The following is an 18502-nucleotide window of genomic DNA, read 5'->3' on the forward strand; positions in this document are numbered from 1 at the left end:
AAATTGGGGTGGGTGGAGGAGGAATGAGTCCCTAACGTTATTTTCAAGGGATCTACAGCAAAATCATGGAACCCCGTGGAAAGCCAGCATTTGGCAATGAGGTCATAATTCAAGAAGCTTCCTTACCATAAGCCACAGGGGTCAGCTTCAGGACGGTGTGCAGCGGACACTTGAGGTAGGGCAGCTGTTCTGTGGACACAGACAGGGAGGGCTGGCACACCGGGGACACCCACGTGACAGCCCCACTGTCTCTCTCACATACACACATCCACATCCCCGGGGGCCAGGCCCGCACCTGCTGCCTTGTCCAGGAAGTAGGCCAGAAGGCAGCGCATCACAGCCTGGTGGCAGATGACCAGCACATTCTCTTGCCTCTCCAGCTCCATGATGACAGGCTCGAGCCGCTGGACCAGGTCCTCATAAGACTGCAAGGGCAAGTGGGAAGGGTTCCTCAGGCCCTGCCCCAGGGGTAGTGACAGAGACATTCTGGATAGCACGCTACCTCCTCGCTCCCAGGAGGCTCCCCATTCCAGGAAGCTGAGGCTAGGTATCCTCCAGCCTGGCCCCTGGGGCCTCTCTAGAACAGCGAGATGTGCAGCTTGAGAGGGAAGCTGGGAGGGAAGAAAGATGGGCTGCCTGGGGAAGGGAGTGCTTCCTCCACCCCAGTGCCAGGTCCCCAGAGGACTAGAGGGCAAGGCTGGGCCTCAGACTGCCATCCTAAGGGGCCACCTCTGTGCTCACCCACAGGGCCCTGGGCTGTACCCTCTGCTGCCAGAATGGACACGCTGGCAACTGAGGACAGCCCACAGCACACAGAGTGCGCAGAAAGCGCCATGGGGGGTGGGCAGTAAAGGCTCCTAAAACTTCCTGGAGCACGACCTGTCTGCATGCCTGAGGGCCCAGGAACAATGACCCTGGCAGTCAGCTGCCCTGTGCCTCCCCTGGGTGCCGGGAGGTAGCTAATGAGGAAAACCTTGGACCAATCCCTTGGCCCTAAGGTTTAGAGATCACCAGGAGACCGAGCCCTCCTGGCACATAACGAGAAAAACAAATGTCTCAAGCTGGGAGCTGAATGTGCCCCCACGCTCTGACTGAGAGCAATGCCCTGTAGTTCTGGAGGAATCCTAGATCAGCCCTTTTGGTAACTGTTGTTTCCCTGTTTTCTCAAGTCTGAACAGTCAGCTGCTTTCCTTCTTTTTACTGTTATCTGGGGTTAGTTTTAAATCTGAGCTCTGCCTTATAGTACGACGGAGGGAAAATAATGCTACCCAGAGCTGTGCTTTTCTTGAAGACAGTATAGCAGAGGGGCCAAGAATCTGGGATCTGGCAGGGGGGGGGGGGGGTTCTTCCACATGTGTACGTGTATGTGTGCATCCACTCGTGTGCCTGTAGTGGTATCTTTATTTGGCCGCTGCCCTGGGTCACCTCCTGGAAGCGGGAGATACTGGAGTATCTGGGAGTATCTATTTCTGACCTGGGGCCTCGGCTGTAGCAGGAGCCAGCCTGAGGGAAGGAGACCAGAGCACATGGCTTCCCGTGGGGAAGGTCTCCCTATGTCTGCAGTCAGGGGTCTGTGTCTGGAGCCACAGGGAGGACACAATCCCTGTGATACCCCGGGGAAGGGGAAAGGCGAAGGTGGAGAACACTGGGGAGTAGGGGTCCAGAGTCTCAGGGGTGGGAGTCCCATGCAGCACGGCCCATCCACCATCTAAGGAGGGCAGGGATTGTGTGGCCTGGGCCCCATGGCTGGGAGGTGATGGCAATGACACACACCCCCAGCCTGGCCAAGCTCTGAGGTCAGACCCCATCTATTGCCCAAGCAGCCTCCACAGAGCACCCCTCAGTGGTCCTGGGGCAGATGGCAGGTGGCTAAGCCCCCAAATCCCACCTACCTCCCCCTTGGGGTACCGGTACCGGTACTTGTCCTGGTCCCGCAGGGCAAACTCCAGTGGATAATGATCCTGAATTTCCTCATAGGTCATTTCCTCACAGACGCCCTAGGGAGACACCGCGGTTGTCACACCTCCCATGCCAGGCCCGGGGATCAGCCCTGTGTCCGGGGGTGGGGAGGGCAGGAAGAGGGGACCAGGTTTACAGGGCATTTCCTGGGTCATAGGGGCCCTCCCAGCCTGGAACTCAGAATCACCTGCAAAGAGCAGGCCCGCGGGAACACGGAGCAAGGGGGCAGCTTCTCCTTTGTAAAGAGCTACCAGAACAGTCTTTTCTATGCATCCATTGTCCATCCAGTTAATGCCATAAAAGTAAACATAGAGGGGCGCCTGGGTGGCTCAGTCGGCTGGACGTCCGACTTCTACTCAGGTCATGATCTCATGGCTAGTGAGCTTGAGCCCCACATCGGGCTCTGTGCTGACGGCCCAGAGCCTGGAGCCTGCTTCAGATTCTGTGTCTCTCTCTCTCTCTCTCTCTGCCCCTCCCCCACTCATGTTCTGTTTCTGTCTCTCTCAAAAATAAACATTAAAAAAATTTAAAATAAAAAAGAAACATTAAAAAAATAATAAACACAGAAGGTTAACTATGTGTCTTTTCTTGTGTCTTTTGTTTTCTATGCTATAGAAATACTCTGGGTATGGATTGTTGTATAAAGCAAGATTTCACTTGTGTTCCTTCAGGATACACACACACTCACACGTAGCATAGATTATCTTATACAAATGCTATTTTTTAAGGTTTATTTTTATTTCTAAGAGAGACAGAAACAGAGTGTGAGTGGGGGAGGGGCAGAGAGTGAAGGAAACAGAAGCAGGCTCCAGACTCCAAGCTATCAGCACAGAGCCTGACATGGGGCTAATCATGAGATCATAACCTGAGCTGAAGTCAGACGCTTAACTAACTGAGCCACCCAGGCGCCCCTACAAATGCAAAATCCAACAAAAAAGAACACTGGTCGAGAACACCAAAGTGTGATTTAAGGGTATTGAGAGAGGAAGAAGTAATAAAATGCTGTAATAAAAAGCTGCTGAGGGGTGCCTGAGTGGCTCAGTCAGTTCAGTGTCCAACTTCAGCTCAGGTCATGATCTCACTGTTTGTGGAATCAAGCCCCATGTTGCGCTCCAAGCTGACAGCACTGAGCCTGCTCAGGATTTTCTCTCACCCTCTCTCTCTCTGCCCCTCCCCTGCTCTCTTCTCTCTCTCTCTCAAAATTAACAAACATTTATTTATTTATTTATTTTATTATTATTTTTTAATGTTTTATTTATTTCTAGGAGAGAGAGAGACAGAGTGAGCAGGGCAGGGTCAGAGGGAGTCTGTAACAGGCTCCAGGCTCTGAGCTGGCAGTCAGCACAGAGTCCGATGCGGGGCTCGAACCCACGAACCGTGAGACCATGACCTAAGCGAAAGTCGGACGCTTAACTAACTAAGCCACCCAGGTGCCCCAACAAACTTTTTTTTAAAAAAGAAGAAAGATCTCAAATCAATAATCTGATCTTCCATCTAAAGATACTGGAAAAAGAAGAGCAAAGTAAACCCAAAGCAAGCAGAAGGAAGGAAGTAATAAAGATCAGAGCTGGAACTCATAGGCGGCTCAGTGAAATGTCCACTCCTGATTTCAGCTCAGGTCAGGACCTCACGGTTCATGAGTTCAAGCCCCACACTGGCAGGATGGAGCCTGCTTGGGATTCTTTCTCTCTCCCTCTCTCTCTGCCCCTCCTGTATTCTGGCTCTCTCTCTCTCTCTCTCTCTCTCTCACAAAAAATAAATAAAACATTTTATTTATTTAAAAATTTTTAATGTTTATTTATGAGGGAGAGACCACACATTGTACGATTCCATTTACATAAGATATCCCCACTAGGCCAGTCCACAGAGACACAAAATAGATTAGTGGTAGCCTAGGTCTGAAGGGAGGGCTTGGAAGGAAATGGGGGGATGGAGTCAGGGTTGCTTTTTGGAGTAATGAAATGTTCTGAAATTGATTGCAATTGGTGATGGTTGCACAACTCTGTGAATATACTAAAAATCGCTGAACTGTATGTATACTTTAGGTAGGTGAATAGGATGGTATGTGCATTATTTCTCTATAAAGCTGGTATTTTTAATTAATTAATTAATTTATTTATTCTTTTTTATTTATTTGGGAGAGAGAGAGAGAGAGAGCATGAGCAGGGGAGGGGCAGAGAGAAGGAGTAAGAGAACCCCAAGCAGGCTTCATGCTGTCAGCGTGGAGCCCAATGCGGGGACTGAAATCACTAACCATGAGACTGTGACCGGAACCAAAATCAGAAGTCGAACGCATAACTGACTGAGCCACCCAGGCACCTCTATAAAGCTGGTATTTGTTAAAAAGGAAAAATAAGGCCATGAATTGTGGCTTGAACTAAGAAAAAGATCCCAATGTTGAAAGAAAAGACTAGCCCAAGGCTGTTTACCAGAACCCAGGAAAAGAACAAAGATAAACATAGAAAGATAATGAATAGATCACAGAGATTAGAACAGTCTCCAAACGTGAAGGAGAAAGAAAAGAATGCTCCAGCATCTAGGAAAATAATCAGATGAGCTACAACGGAAAAAAACTGGGGTGGCCCAGGGCTTCTCTGCAAAATCCGGTGCTGGAGCCACATCTGTGTCCCTGGAGGGCAGACGCTGGCACCTAAGCTGCATCAGGGGGACAAAGAGAACGGTGGCTATGGGCCCCCCCGGGCTCCTGGCAGCCTCCACCGATGGAAGCCCCCACAAAATGGTTAAGGGAGCTCCCAGATGGGTTACAAAACGTGCTTACTCTTTTAAAGAGCTCACCAATTCTCCTCAAGCTTCCTCCTTTCACTCAGTGCATGTTTACTGAGCACCTCCCACGGGGTGAACAAAGTAAATACAATTCCTGCTCTCATGTGACTCAGAACTCTTCCCAGTGGCCAGGAACCTGGTATTGTCCTGGATGCCTGCCTTCTTCTCACCTCACCCCTCAGTTATCACTTTGGTGGTGGTGGTGTTAACAATGTTTATTTTTGAGAGAAAGAGAGTGGGCGGGGGAGGACCAGAGAGAGGGGGGCACAGAGGATCGAAGTGAGCTCTGTGCTGACAGCAGAGAGCCCGATGCGGAGCTCAAACCCACAAATTGTGAGATCACGACCTGAGCTGAGGTCAGACGCTCAACCGACTAAGCCACCCAGGCGCTCCATCAGTTATCACTTCTATCACTTCACCACAGGTGCGTCCCCAGCGCCTGGTCTAGTTCCTACCACAGGGTAGGCTCACAAAAATATGCAAGTAAATGAATAAACATCCTGCAAATCCATCCACTTCTCTCTCCTGCACTGCAGCCAGCCAAGTTCCACATGTCATCACCTTACCAGGTCGCGGCGAGCACCTATAACTGGTCTCGCTTCTCCAGCTTGTCCCCCTTACCTCATTCCAACAACAAAAGCATTCGCTACACCCGCTGGGGTGACCTTTCTACAATTCAAATCTGATCTCATTACCAACTTGCACTTCAGGCAATAGTGGACTAGCTTGTTTCAGACCAACTCTCCAGGGAGAGCAACTAGAAAACCCAGACAGAAAAAAATTTCTATCTCTTTGATATTATCATAGAGCTACAGGCAGAGAGGCCACGAGAGGCCAAGGTCTTGGAGAACAGGGAAGCCCAAAGAGGCAAACCTGCTATATGGCATCATTTTGTTTCTTTGAGAGTGGCAGTTAGGGGTGCCTGGGTGGCTTGGTTGGTTAAGCATCTGGCTTTGCCTCAGATCATTATCTCGTGGTTCGTGGGTTTGAGTTCTTCATCAGGCTCAGTGCTGACAGCTTAGAGCCTGGAGCCTGCTTCAGATTCGGTATCTCCCTCTCTCTCTCTGCCTCTCCCCTGCTCACACTCTGTCTCTCTCTCTCAAAAATAAATAATAAAACATCTTTAAAAATTAAATAAAAAAAGAAAGAGGCAGTTAAAAGGATGAGAAGCTGGAGGGTGGGGGAGATGGGTGAAGGTGGTCACAAGGTACAAACTTCCAGTGATAAGATAAATAAGTCTTGGGGATATAACATACATCAGGGTGACTATAGTTAACAACAGTCTATAGTCTCTTTGTAAGTTGCTGACAGATTAGATCTAAAAGTTCTCATCACAAGAAAAAAAATGTGTAACTATGGGAGGTGACAGATGTTAACTTATTTTAGTAATCATTTGTAATATATACATATATCAAATCATCATGTTGTACACCTAAAATTACTACATTGTTGCATGGCAATTNNGGCGCAGAGAGGGGGGGGGGGGGGGGGGGGGGGGGGGGAGGAGAAGCCAAGCAGGAAGTATAGGGACTGAGGGGACACAAGCCTGGCGGAGCTGGAAGCAATCTCAGGCTGAAAGGACATTAAAAAAAAAGAAGGTTGGGCCCATAAGTCTTTACATCAGAACCTTAAAGGCTATATTCTAGGAGAAGGAGGAAGACCTGGAAATTGAGTGGCCTCCACAAAGATCAAAATACAGCTTTGAGGGCACCTGGGTAGCTCGGTTAAGCATCCGACACTTGGTTTCAGCTCAGGTCATGATCTCACGGTTTGTGAGTTCAAGCCCCAGGATGGGTTCCATGCTGACAGCACAGAGCCTGCCTAGGATTCTCTACCTCTCCCTCTCTATCTGCCCTTCTCCTGCTCACAAACGCACACACACACACACACACACCTCCCTCTCTCTTTCAAAAATAAGTATATAAACTTTAAAAAAATGCAGCTTTGAAACTGCTCTATTTCTGAGCAGAATAAGGTAACCCACCCCACTGCCTGTTGAAAGTAAAAGTTTTTCCTCTAGAGAGAGATAACATTAACCTGAACCTAACTTATTTCCAACATTGTTCCTCCAAAATGTCCAGCTCCCAATCAAAAATTACCAGGTAGGCACTGTACCCAAAATACATGAGGAACTCCTAAGAGGCAATAAGAAAAATGTAGACAATCCCATAGGTGGAGAAAAAGAGCAGAAGACCTCACAAAAGTATCCAAGTGACCAAGAAACCTAGTAAAAATTGTCATAATTAAAATAGTGTGCTTTGTGCTATTGATACATGAACAGATATGTAAATCATACTTAATATAAAAGTAGGTGAAATAAATCAACAGGACAAGGACAGACAGATGGTTACAGGTAAGTGAAAACTGGGGAAAAATCAGATTTAAGGCTTATGTTAGAACATCAAAATAAATCCTAGTTGGTCTAGATAGTTAAATTAAAAGAGAAGGAAGGAAAGAGGGAGGGAGGAATCAAAACCCTAAGAAATGAAGACAGGTTAAGGAGAAAGCTCTCTCTAACTCTCAACACTGTCACCAGGGCCCCCAGGCAGCAGAGGAGGGGAGAGATGGGGATTACCGCATCGATCTCGTTGAGGACCTTCCACTGTTCATAAGGCACACCCAGGGCCTCGGCTGTCTGGATTGTCCTCTTCATCTGGCTCGTCCAGACCTTCAGGTCCTTGATGTTCTGGTCACGGATGAACTGGGCCAGACTCTTGGCAAACTGAAATGCATCATAAGCAAATTCAGACTCACAGATCCATGGCTCCGCCGGACCATGAAGCCACAGGGCACATGGCATCGTGCCCAGCCGCCAAGAACACAGAGAACTAACCTCTTGGGAATACCCACACCATCGAGTGCTGTTTTTATGCATTCTTTCCAGACCCTCCGTGTAGTTCCAGCTGTGGATCATTATGTCCCCTGCTACTGCCCACCTCCCATGTGTCCTAGTCCATGTAACCCCCCAACCGAGGCCTCAATATCTCCCCGAGACTGTGGTGCAGCCATCAGCTGCACTGTAGGGACTTGGGTTGCTCTCATAGTGGCTTGCCTCTCCAGAGAAAGGGGCTCAGCTGGTGACAGCTCACAAGGAAGCCACAGATCCAAACTTGGTGCTTGGTGACTTACCCTAAATGACAGGAACATTCCAGACTGAATGAAGGTCATCCACCTTGATGACACATTAGCTACAAGAGCTGGAGCCCAGGCCCATTAGACACACACATGAATGGATCTAGCTGCCCAGAGGTACCAACCCACAGCACCCACCATCACCCTAATATGTGAGCACATGTACACACGCACGTGCACACACGCACACACACACTGACCTCCCTGCCCCGAGGGGACAGTCCCGGGTCCCCGCCAATCCGGCCCTTGAGGTTGAGCTCACTCTCCCCATGCCGGCAGAGGTAGATGGAGCGGGGGGTCACATGGATGTTCATGAGGTAATACACGATACGGCTCTGGATGTGGTCAGCCACACGGTTCACCACATAGCTCTGTCCCACGTCCATGATTTTGATGTAGGACAGATCCCTTTCCAGAGAGAAGGTAGAGAGAGACCTCTGAGTGTTACTAGGGCCCTCGGGGGCCCATCCCGCCAGCCACAGGAACTGGCCGCAGAGCGGTGCCTTCCTGACCACCAGGCTTCAGATCACAACACCCAGTACCATCAGCTGGTGTGTAAGTGTCGGGGGTGAGGAGGGAGTAACACAACACATGTGACATTCAGACAAACCCCGTGAGAGGTGCTCAACACTTGTCGTGTTTCCAAAAGGTGACATCCAAAGCATAGGGTCAGTCATTCACATTGTGACTCTCACCACTGCTCTGTGTCCCCAGGACCCTGCTCACCTACCTCTGAGCTCTCAACGTACAGTCTGTAAGGTGAATAAGAGACAGTTTTTTCCAGGATTGACCTGAGAGAAGCTGGCAAATACTCCTCCTCCACTCCCCTGCCAGCCACCCCTGGACCTGCCTTTCCCTCCCCCAGTGAGCCCTCCCCCTGAAACCCAGCTCAGCCTCTTCCCTCACTCTGGCTGGGCGCCACTGCAGCTGGGAGAACATTCTCTGCTTACATTTTCCGGGTGTTGGGAGGCACCAGGAAGAAAGGTGCGGTTTCTCAGGCATCATGCTCTGGCCCAGGAGCCCCCTGCATGCTCTCATCTGAGCTCTCACTCTCTGGCCCAGGGGCCTGGCTGTAGGTTTAGGGTTGTTACACGGACACCAGCAGCAACGTCAGTTAAGCATCCAGCTTCAGCTCAGGCCATGATCTAACGGTTCATGGGTTCCAGCCCCGCATTGGGCTCTGTGCTGACAGCTCAGAGCCTGAAGCCTCCTTTGGATTCTGTGTCTCCCTCTCTCTCTGCCCCCTCCCCCACTTGCGCTCTGTCTCTCTCTCAAAAATAAACGTTAAAAAAATTTTTTAAAATCAAAAAAACCCACAAAAACCCCAGCAGCAACATTAACTGAGGAATCCAATAGGAGCTGCTCCAGTTAAGCATCTAGCGCGCGGTCACATCACAGAACCAGGAGGAACACCGCGGAGCTGGAGTGGCTGGAGAAACACGAGAAACCACAAAGGAGGCCCAGGCAGTGAGTGTTTAGTGCAACTGCCCTGGGCTGGCCAAGGAGTCTCAGCCAGTGCTCTGTGAAGACCCCTGGAAGCCATCCCTCTCACGGTCGCTTGTTCCCCTTAGTTCGTACACGTCAGATGTTCTCATGTGATTATAAGTGACCCGCACCCAAGTTTATATTCCAGTCTTTCACTTAATGCCGCATAACTTCCACTTTCCCATGCGTTGTCGGTATGATCTGTGATTATACAATGCTTTACCAAGGGCCACGCTGCCACTTACTTAACCACTGCCCCCACTTATGCTAGTATACAGAAGTTGGCCAACTATGGCCAACAAGTCAAATTCAGCCTACAGCCTGCTTTTGTAAATAAAGTTTTATTGGAACACATGCCCATTTATTGACACAATGTCTGTTTCCTTTGCACTACAATGGCAGGGTTAAATAGCTCAACAGACTGTATGCCCCCAAAGCCTAAAATATTTGCTATCTGACCCTTTACAGAAAAAGTTTGCTACTATAAGAACCTCAGCTGAATGCTCTTTGTGGGCCTAAAGGCTCCTCCTCATCCAACACTTATTATTCCTGGTTCTGGCTGGGTCTGCCATTCCCAAAGGAGGCAGTGGAGCTAACCAGCATGGGCCACTGCCAGTTGTCTGCAGGCAGGATCTGGGCACTCCTTCCTGCCTTCTCAAAATGCAGACCGCACATGTAATATTTGCAAATGCCTGGCAGGAAGACCCGCTGCATAGAAATTAGGCTTGATTTTATAACAGAATAGCAAAAATTCTGTTTTTTAAAAAATAAGCTCTACACCCAACACAGGGTTTGAACTTATGACCCTGAGATCAAGAATCATATGGAATAACAGAAAATTCTAACTTGCAGAGCTCCAGATAAGGTAACAGGGTTCTGCACGTCACCTCTGGCCCTCAATTCTGTCTGAAGCAAAGAAACAAGGCGAGGCCATCCCTGCCTGTTGGGGTGGCCCATCAGCCATCGCCATGGGGAGTCACAAGGAGGCAGCCGAGCGGGAACCCCACCACCCACCTAGCATAGCTGCAGGACACGGTGGTCTCCTCACTCACCTGTCTAGGTCCTCATCCAATGACTCGTACGAATTCTCATAGCACTCAATGCGCCTCATGAAATCCTCCGTGGCCTCATCACTATCATGGTTCACATAATCAGGGCTGCCGAGTTTTACTTGCTGCCGGACCAGGCACAGACATCACATCAGGGCTGGAGGCCAGGCAGGGCCAGAGACCAAGGAGAATGCTGGGCAGGGGGTGGGGGAAGGCAGGGCCAGAGGCCAAGGGCGAGGCTTCGGGCATAAGGCTGGAGGCCAATCCCAAGAGACTGGTCCCATTGGGAAGAGCTCAGCAGTTCCCTGGTCTTAGCTCCCATACCAGTGCCACAGAGTATTGCTGGGCACCCTAAGATCAGAGTCCCTCATTTTTGTGGCACCAGGGGAGGTGAGGCCACCTGAACCATCTTCCCAACCCCGGATATTCATTCCTTGGAAGACAGGGGGTAGGGGAGAGATCAAATCTCTTTCCCTTTTAAAATATAAACACCACCTCCTACCCCCACTCTCTACCTCCAGAGGCTGAAGCTCCTCTCCCACTGTCCAGGGAATTATGAGGGGGAAAGGGAGGGGAAGGAAAAGAAAGAGGAAGGAGCAGGAATGAATGCCCTCCGCGACACAGCCTTCCACACAAGTGGTCCTTGGGCATCTATGATCACCCCCCCACAATGTTCAAGAAGACCAAGTTAAGGCTGGCCCAGAATCCAGCCCAGACCTGGAAAGGGACTTCACTGTCCCATGCTACCTCAGTTGTATTACTGCCCCCACAAGGTCAGATACACCACTCACCACGATGTTGGCGGCTATGACCTCAGGATCCACACAGATGGACTCCACAAAAAAGGTCTGCAGCAAGGACCAGGGGAGGTAGGAGAAAAGGAACCAGAGACACTCTCAGGGCCCTGGGTCTGGCTCCAGGGAGCTCCCTACCCCACTGAGGGCCACGTTGACCCAAGGGCCTTCTTCTTGGGTTGAGGGCAGGGTCAAGAAGCCCCGGACCAAAGCAGGTGCCACCCTATCCAGGACTCTCCCATCAAGACACCCACCTTCCTGAAAAGAAAATTCCAGGTGAAGAGAAAATAGCAACCCCTCGGTCCCAGATCGACTTTGGAGCCCACCTGCCTGATGGCCAGCACATATCAGCAGGCCACAAAAGGGGCTTTGGAGGGTCCGAATGTGCCACAGCCCAACCAAGAAGGTGAACCAAAGAGGCCTCACCTTGTAGCCATTCTGTTCTCCAAAATTAAAGATGGTTGCTCTCCGTTCTCGGGTGGTATTCGTTGCATCGAAAACCTAGGACCAAACTAGGGTTAACCTGGCCTCTAGCCTGGAGAAGAGAGGAGGCCAGCCAACAGCTGTAGCACAGGGACCGGATTTCTCACAGGGACCTTCTGGTGCCCAGGCCACCCGCCTGGCCCATGTCCTTTAGACCTGCAAGGGCTGGGTTGGTCCTCCCCTTCCTTGAGGAATACGCCTCGAGGAAGCTGGAAGGAGTGGGTGGCTCTGCTCCTGGCAGGGCAGCAAACCCTTGGCAAGAAGGAAGTGCTCATCACTGCCCTGCATGCAGCAGGTACTCAGTTTATGCTTGACTTGGTTCATGCTTCCTGTAAAACCAGTTACACACGGAGAGCTGAAACCCTCTTTAGTTTCGCACCATCCTCAGACTCTACTAAAATGGGAAAAGAAGAATAAAGAGAACAGGAGAGGAGATGTTAACAAAATTTGGGTGAATGACTCAGAGAAATGGAGAAAATCAAACACAAGGCCTCGCCCACCAGAGCGCACCTACTTGCGCAGAACCAGGATAGCCGGAATCAGGACACAGGTGTCTCTGAGAAAAGGGACACGTGTGCAGAGGAAGAGGGAGGACTGCCTGGTGGTGCAGCAAAGCCCAGATTGAGTCTTAGGCCCTCTCCCCACTGCAACGAGCCAGGCTGACCCACCTGGAACTCCTCATGAACTGCCTGCGGCCTGTTCACACACCCTCAGGGGTAACCCACTCACGCGCATGTCCAAGCGGCTTTTGGAGCAGGACTTTAAAAAAAATTTTTTTTTTAACATTTATTTATTTTTAAGAGACAGAGAGAGACAGAGCATGAGCAGGGGAAGGGGTCAGAGAGAGGGAGACACAGAATCCAAAGCAGGCTCCAGCCTCCGAGCTGCCAGCACAGAGCCCGACACGGGGCTTGAACTTTTGAACTATGAGATCAAGACGTGAGTCGAAGTCAGATGCTTAACCGACTGAGCCACACAGGCGCCCCCAGAGCAGGATTTTTTTTTAAAAAGGGGATTCAACCAGGGCTCACTGGATGCTCCAGCAAAATCTCTAACATGAAAAACAAAGACTAGATAAAAAAAAGAATAAAAGGAACTTTTAGCAAAAGAAGACAGGGCATAGAATAGATAGGAATGTCAGAAAACTTAAAAAATTGTTATCTAAAGAGAGTTACAAAATACTATAGTAACCACAAAACAGAGTTCTAAAAACACTCAGAGAATAAGAAATTTAGAATTTAAAATATGAGCATATGACTTTTTAAAAATTCAACCCAATGCTCATAAGATAAAGTGCTTGTTGAGAAAGCCTCCCTGAAAATAGAGCAAAAATGACAGAGATAGAAAATAAGGAGAAAAAAGATAAAATTAGGGCTCAAGCCTAGCATGGAACCACCAGGAGTTCTAGAAAAAACAGCACAGAAAATGGGAGCAGATGGGCAAATCACTGGCAGAAAGCGGTGGGGATGGTTTATCAAAGTAATCAGTAGATGACACTTTCCCTGACCTGTTAGAGAAGAGTTTCCCATTGGAAAGGGTCACCCCAGCACCCAGCGTGGTGGTGAAGACCCACGGCAAGGCCCTAAAGTTCTCCCCAGAGAAAAGGGCATGAGCACCTCCAGTTCCCTCTAAGAGATGAAACTGTTAGGAAGATCAGCACATCAGAATGCCATCAGACTTTTCCACAGCCACTCTAGAAGCCGTAACACAACAGAGCACCGTTGTGGAAATTCTAAAGGAAAAATACTTCCCTCCTACACCCAACCATCAACTGTAAGGATAAAAAAAGACATCACCAGACATACAAGGTCTCATGCAATGTCCTTCCTAAGTACCTTTCTCAGGAAGCTGCTGGAGGATGTGCTCCAACAAAACAAGTTGGTAAACAAGGAGAAAGAAGACATGGGGTCCGAGAGCAGGGCATTCAACTCGGGAGTCAGGAGAGGGGAACTCCCAGGGTGCCACAGACTGAGAAGCCAACTGATCGAAATGGAGCTGGGGGACAAAGAGCTGCGTGAGGCTGCCTCCAAGAGGAAAGAGGAAGGAAAAAGCAACTCCTGTGTCTGACTATAGCTTTCAGGTAGGATCCTTTTCAACAGACACCCTTGCTCAACTGTGTCCCACCCATCCACCTGACAGAAGGGGCCAACGCACAGGGGGAGTTCCATTACCCAGGATTCAGCTGGCTCCGGGAACAGCCACTAAATATAGGCCAGGGTTCTCCGAACTCCAGGAGAAATCACATTTGCTAAAGACTTGGTAACTCGATCCACATGTGGTGACCAACAATGTGAGTATTCAGAAGGAAGTCTTACAGGATCAAATGCAACCACAAGCCCAGAGGGAAATTCCCAGCACATATCCAGCCTCTAGCTTCCTCTTATATGGTGGCTGTAGACTTCAGCCCAAGGGCTGGTGCCCAGGGGCAGCTGGGACCACTCACGACCCAGCTTCCCTTCCCCGTTCCTGATGAGCAAAGGGCTAGAGGTATATAGGTTGCCACATGTCACTCCCAGAAGTCAGCAGGGTCTTACACTCACCGCCACATGTCCCCCCTCCTCACTCAGGAACCGCCGGACATCACGGAGGGCCGCCAGGGCACACTGCCTTCAGAAGAGAAAACACAAGGTCAGCCCAGCACCCGACCCTGGCTGCAGGAGGGCAATAGGTCAGGGATACATTCTACCCCAGACCAGAGAGGGCACAGTCCCTGGGGCCCCTTCTCTTTTCAAGGTTTCTTTCCTTCAGGTAACTTTCAGCGCTTTTGCAAACTCTACTCCTGTAAGTGGAAGGCTATGTGTTTCCGGCCACTGGGAATTTTTTTTAAATATCACTTTTCTGTGCTTTCTCTTCTCATCTCATTGTGTACAAATCCAGGCTGCCATTTTGCCATATTCATGATTTCCAAAGGTCATGCATTTTCCCTGATTATCAAAACAAGCACTTTCAAAATCAGACATTCCTTGTGTGTGACTGTTAGGGGCTGGTGGTGGGGAGACAAAAGACACTATTGCTGCCCCCCAGGGCAACGTTACATTTAATATTCAATTTTCTTTCCTGGAAGAGAAAACACGTGAACTATCCTTTCTGGAGGAGGGTGCTGTGTCTTTGTCTCTTGCACCATGTCCACTGGCCTTCTGGAAGGTGAAACTTTCCCCATTGGTTACACTGCCTTGAGAAGATGTCAGCCTTTCTGTGGCAAAATACACCGCTATATATAAGGATCTTCCTGATTTTATCCATTTCTCCTATAAGGTCTGCAGCTAGATAAATCATTTTGACCTTTTCTGATGTAAGAATAAAATTAGATCTTCCATTTGTTTGATCTTCAGATTTTGTGCATAAAGGGCTGAGCTGCCGGGGCCTCCCCCAGGCCGGGCCGGGCCACCATGCCCATGCACGGAGGCACAGGCCAACCAGAGAAGGAGGGAGCCTGTTGGGATCACAGGGACATTGGTGGCAGAGCTGAGTCCAAGTCACTGGAAGGAGCTATACTCCTGTGCCTCCTTGTGACCTTTCTATGCCCCATGGGTCTTTCAATTAAAACTTCAAAGAGCTTTTGCATGCCAAAAAACCTGAATTCTGAGAGTCTGGGAAGTTGGCATTGCTGGAGCATTTCTGGCCACCTGCATTTAGAGTGCCATGCTCTGGGCTTAGATCTGTGGGCTGCTCTGGCTGAGGGAGCACCAGGTAAACCTCAGGACTCCAGGGGAGATGTGGGAGGAACAGCCTGGGAGCCTGAGCGGACGGGGGTGTGAGTGTGAAGTGGGGGCAGTCTTGTGGGACTGAGCCCTTAACCTGTGTAGGTTGATGCTAACTCCGGATAGATAGTATTAGAACTGAACTGAATTGTTAGACACACGTGCATGCGCCCATGGATGCCATATGGGCTCATGTGTAGTAGGAGACCACTGTGCCCAGTGTTAGGGACAGACATCAATGCTGTAGACTCCAGGGACCTCAACAATGCACAAGTACCTAGGCCTCTGGGAAATAAAGCCTTCTCTTCTCAGGCTTCCCACTTTAAAAAGTCTGAGTCTTGGGGCACCTGGTGGCTCAGTCGATTAAGCGTCTGACTTCAACTCAGGTCATGATCTCACAGTTCGAGGGTTCGAGCCCCACGTCGGGCTCTGTGCTGACAGCTAGCTCAGAGCCTGGAACCTGTTTCGGATTTTGCGTCTCCCTCTCTGGCCCTCCCCTGCTCTTGCTGTCTGTCTCTCTCAGGGGAAAAAAAAAAAAAAAAAGTCTGATTCTTCTATTTTGCCAGTTAGCTATGGGATGTTCGGGGCTGCTTATTGGGAAATGGTCCGGTAGCACAGACCCAGGCTTTAGATCCGGGAGGGAGGGCTTCTAGGAATAGGCAGAGCATGTGCCTGCAGAGAGGCACATGTGAACCTGCCCGCAGCTTCTACCGCTGGGGTCTCTGTTTCAGTTGGGTGACCCTGGACTAGCTCCCTGACCACTCCAAGGCCAGGTTTCCCTATCTCGGTTAATCCCAAACTCCTACCTTCGATGGGCAGCCTGAGCAGAATTACCGGTGAGCTCTAGGAATGCCAGTTCCCTTATTCTTCCTACAAACATTTTGGATTCAGACACGCCTGGCTTCAAATTCAAACTCTGTGTGATCCTACAAATACCATTACTTTCAGACCTGGTCCCCACATCTGGGAGAGTAAGGTGCCACTACCCACTGAAGGAAGATCAGACAAGCTAGTCAGTGCCCACGGCTTGAGGATGCTGTAGAATCTGCATTTGATACGATCTCTGACCTGCTAATTGGGTAGTACTAGAAAGATGGACACAACGGTTTTTAGTAGTATATAGGCTTAGATTCAAGTCTGGGCTCCGTGAAGTAACTTGTTATCTTATATGAGACTCCTGAACCTCAGTTTCCTCATCTGTAAAATGGGAAGGGGGAGTGATAGTGGGCAAAGCATGCACCCAACACACAGCAGGAGTTCAAACACCAGTCCCCTCCCTTTTGTCAGGGTCACCAAAGGGTCCAGTCTCAAGTTTTACCCACAAGTCAGCCACAGGCCTGAATGTCAGATTCCCCCACCTTCTTGGTGCGGCAGCCTGGCCCAGCCCCACAGCGAAGAGATCCTGCCCCCTGGTGGCCAGAGACAGAGCAGGCAGCCTAGAATCCAGGCCTGGGCAACAACCCAGTAGCTTCTGACCTGGAGCTGTACTTGATTTGGGGAGGTCACTAAAGCTGGGCCAACCTCTGCTAAATGCCCTACCACAATGGCTGGGCCCAGAGCAAGGCCAAGGAAGCTTCTTAAACCCTCAGCTGACATCTGTCAAAAAGAATGCAACATAGCTCCTTAGACCACCAGCTGGTGTTCCTGGTTCAAGTCTGAATGGGGCGGGGAGGGGAGGAAGTAGGATGTCATATGCAAATTCCCATCTCGTGAATAAGAGCAAGAGTGTGAAGTTTGAGCCACATGAAAGCAAAGCCACGGCCTATTCTAGACATGCGAAGAACATGCCAAGCACATGCCAACATCTTCCAAGTATACAGCTTATTCCGGGGCAAGGGAAGGAAGGCCACGGTTCTGGGCTGATCTTTCTGGCTTTGTGAAAGGTGCCTAGAGGCAGTCCCGCTTCCGCTCTGCCCCATCCCTAAGGCCTGTGTCTCTGCACCTCCCTCCCTACTAGAGGCCATCCCCATGGAGGGCCTGGGGTAAGCAAGTGGAGAGGTCTCTATGCCACAAGCCCCTGACCTGCCCTGGCTAAGCCCCTTCCATCTCCCTGGAGCCCCCCTTCTGCTCCCATAGGATGTCCTTATTAAGAGTTCATGAACCCCAGGGCAGAGCCAACCACCAAGAGGCCACACACCTCTCCCACTGTCCCCAAACCCAACACATCCCCAGCCCCCGCACATCCTGAGGCGTCAGGAGACCGGCCCTATCACAGCCCAGCAGGGCAGGACGAGGCCAGGGCTCAGGGGCAGCTTAGTCATGATGGGCACCTGGGCTCCAGGGCCTTCTCTGCCTTCTCTGTAAGCACACACAATCACACACACACATCACACACACATACACACATACATACATACATACATACATACACTCACTTCCTGATTTTCAGGCCCTCTTCGTTGTCTGGAAGGAAAAACTCAAAAGACTTGTATGTCTTGACCATGTCCCGGCGATACTGGCCAACGTTGAATTCTGAGGGAAAGAAAGGTTCATCTTTCACATAGCAGCAGCCCTCCCCAGCTCTTGACTTTGACCCACCACAGACCAGCCTTCTCTTTTCCTCTTCTCCCTTCCCCCACAAAGCCCCAAGGCCCCTGTGGAAGCCGAGGCCAAGTCTCACCGCGGGTGGGCACGCCGATCCAGTTCAGGTAGCGAGTCAGCTTCTTGGAGATGTAGGTCTTGCCCCTGGCGGGCAGGCCTACCATGACAATGAGCGTTGGGCAGTTGGTCATGCAAACTGAAAGGCAAGGAGCCGGCATCAGACAAGAGCTGGGACCCCTCCGAGTGGGTCCCTCCCTCTGCTCCTGGCACAGGACTTCAGATGTGCCCTCCAGGCCTCCTGGCCCCAGACCATGGTCTCAAGCCACCACTGGCATGGCCCCACTGCCCAGGCCTGTCTGGCTCCAGCGGATGCGGCAGAATCTCACCAGCCCCTGATCCAGATGTGCACTGTGGCTATAAAGCTGGATGTGCCACACCCCTGAATGAATGTGCAGGACAGAGCCAAAGCCCAGAGGGTATTCAACGTGCCACCTGTCACCCAGGAATTCGCACTCCAGCCTAGTAGTCATCCAGCATTCCTACTAGCGCAATACCATGGCTTACCCTCCCTGCC

The 18502-nt window shown here is 50.4% G+C and overlaps 1 protein-coding gene across 4 annotated transcripts in view; it reads right to left on the minus strand.

The window, feature by feature from the left end:
• The window catches only part of PFKFB4 (6-phosphofructo-2-kinase/fructose-2,6-biphosphatase 4), a 28858-nt gene that overhangs the window by 5211 nt on the left and 5145 nt on the right, over positions 1–18502 (minus strand). For 3 of the 4 annotated variants that reach the window (XM_077777131.1, XM_077777130.1, XM_077777132.1), the window contains exons 2-12: positions 18008–18124; positions 17763–17859; positions 14227–14293; positions 11630–11704; positions 11201–11257; positions 10413–10534; positions 8076–8283; positions 7319–7465; positions 1893–1997; positions 296–425; positions 127–189 (exon numbers count right to left, since the gene is read on the minus strand). In XM_077777131.1, the coding sequence (XP_077633257.1) occupies positions 127–189; positions 296–425; positions 1893–1997; positions 7319–7465; positions 8076–8283; positions 10413–10534; positions 11201–11257; positions 11630–11704; positions 14227–14293; positions 17763–17859; positions 18008–18124 (1188 nt within the window). The remainder of the gene's footprint in view (positions 1–126; positions 190–295; positions 426–1892; positions 1998–7318; positions 7466–8075; positions 8284–10412; positions 10535–11200; positions 11258–11629; positions 11705–14226; positions 14294–17762; positions 17860–18007; positions 18125–18502) is intronic. The other variant, XM_077777133.1, reaches the window with a different exon arrangement.

The sequence above is a fragment of the Crocuta crocuta genome, unplaced genomic scaffold (genome assembly GCF_008692635.1).
Source record: "Crocuta crocuta isolate KB4526 unplaced genomic scaffold, BGI_CrCroc_1.0 scaffold77, whole genome shotgun sequence".
Taxonomy (NCBI): Eukaryota; Metazoa; Chordata; class Mammalia; order Carnivora; family Hyaenidae; genus Crocuta; species Crocuta crocuta.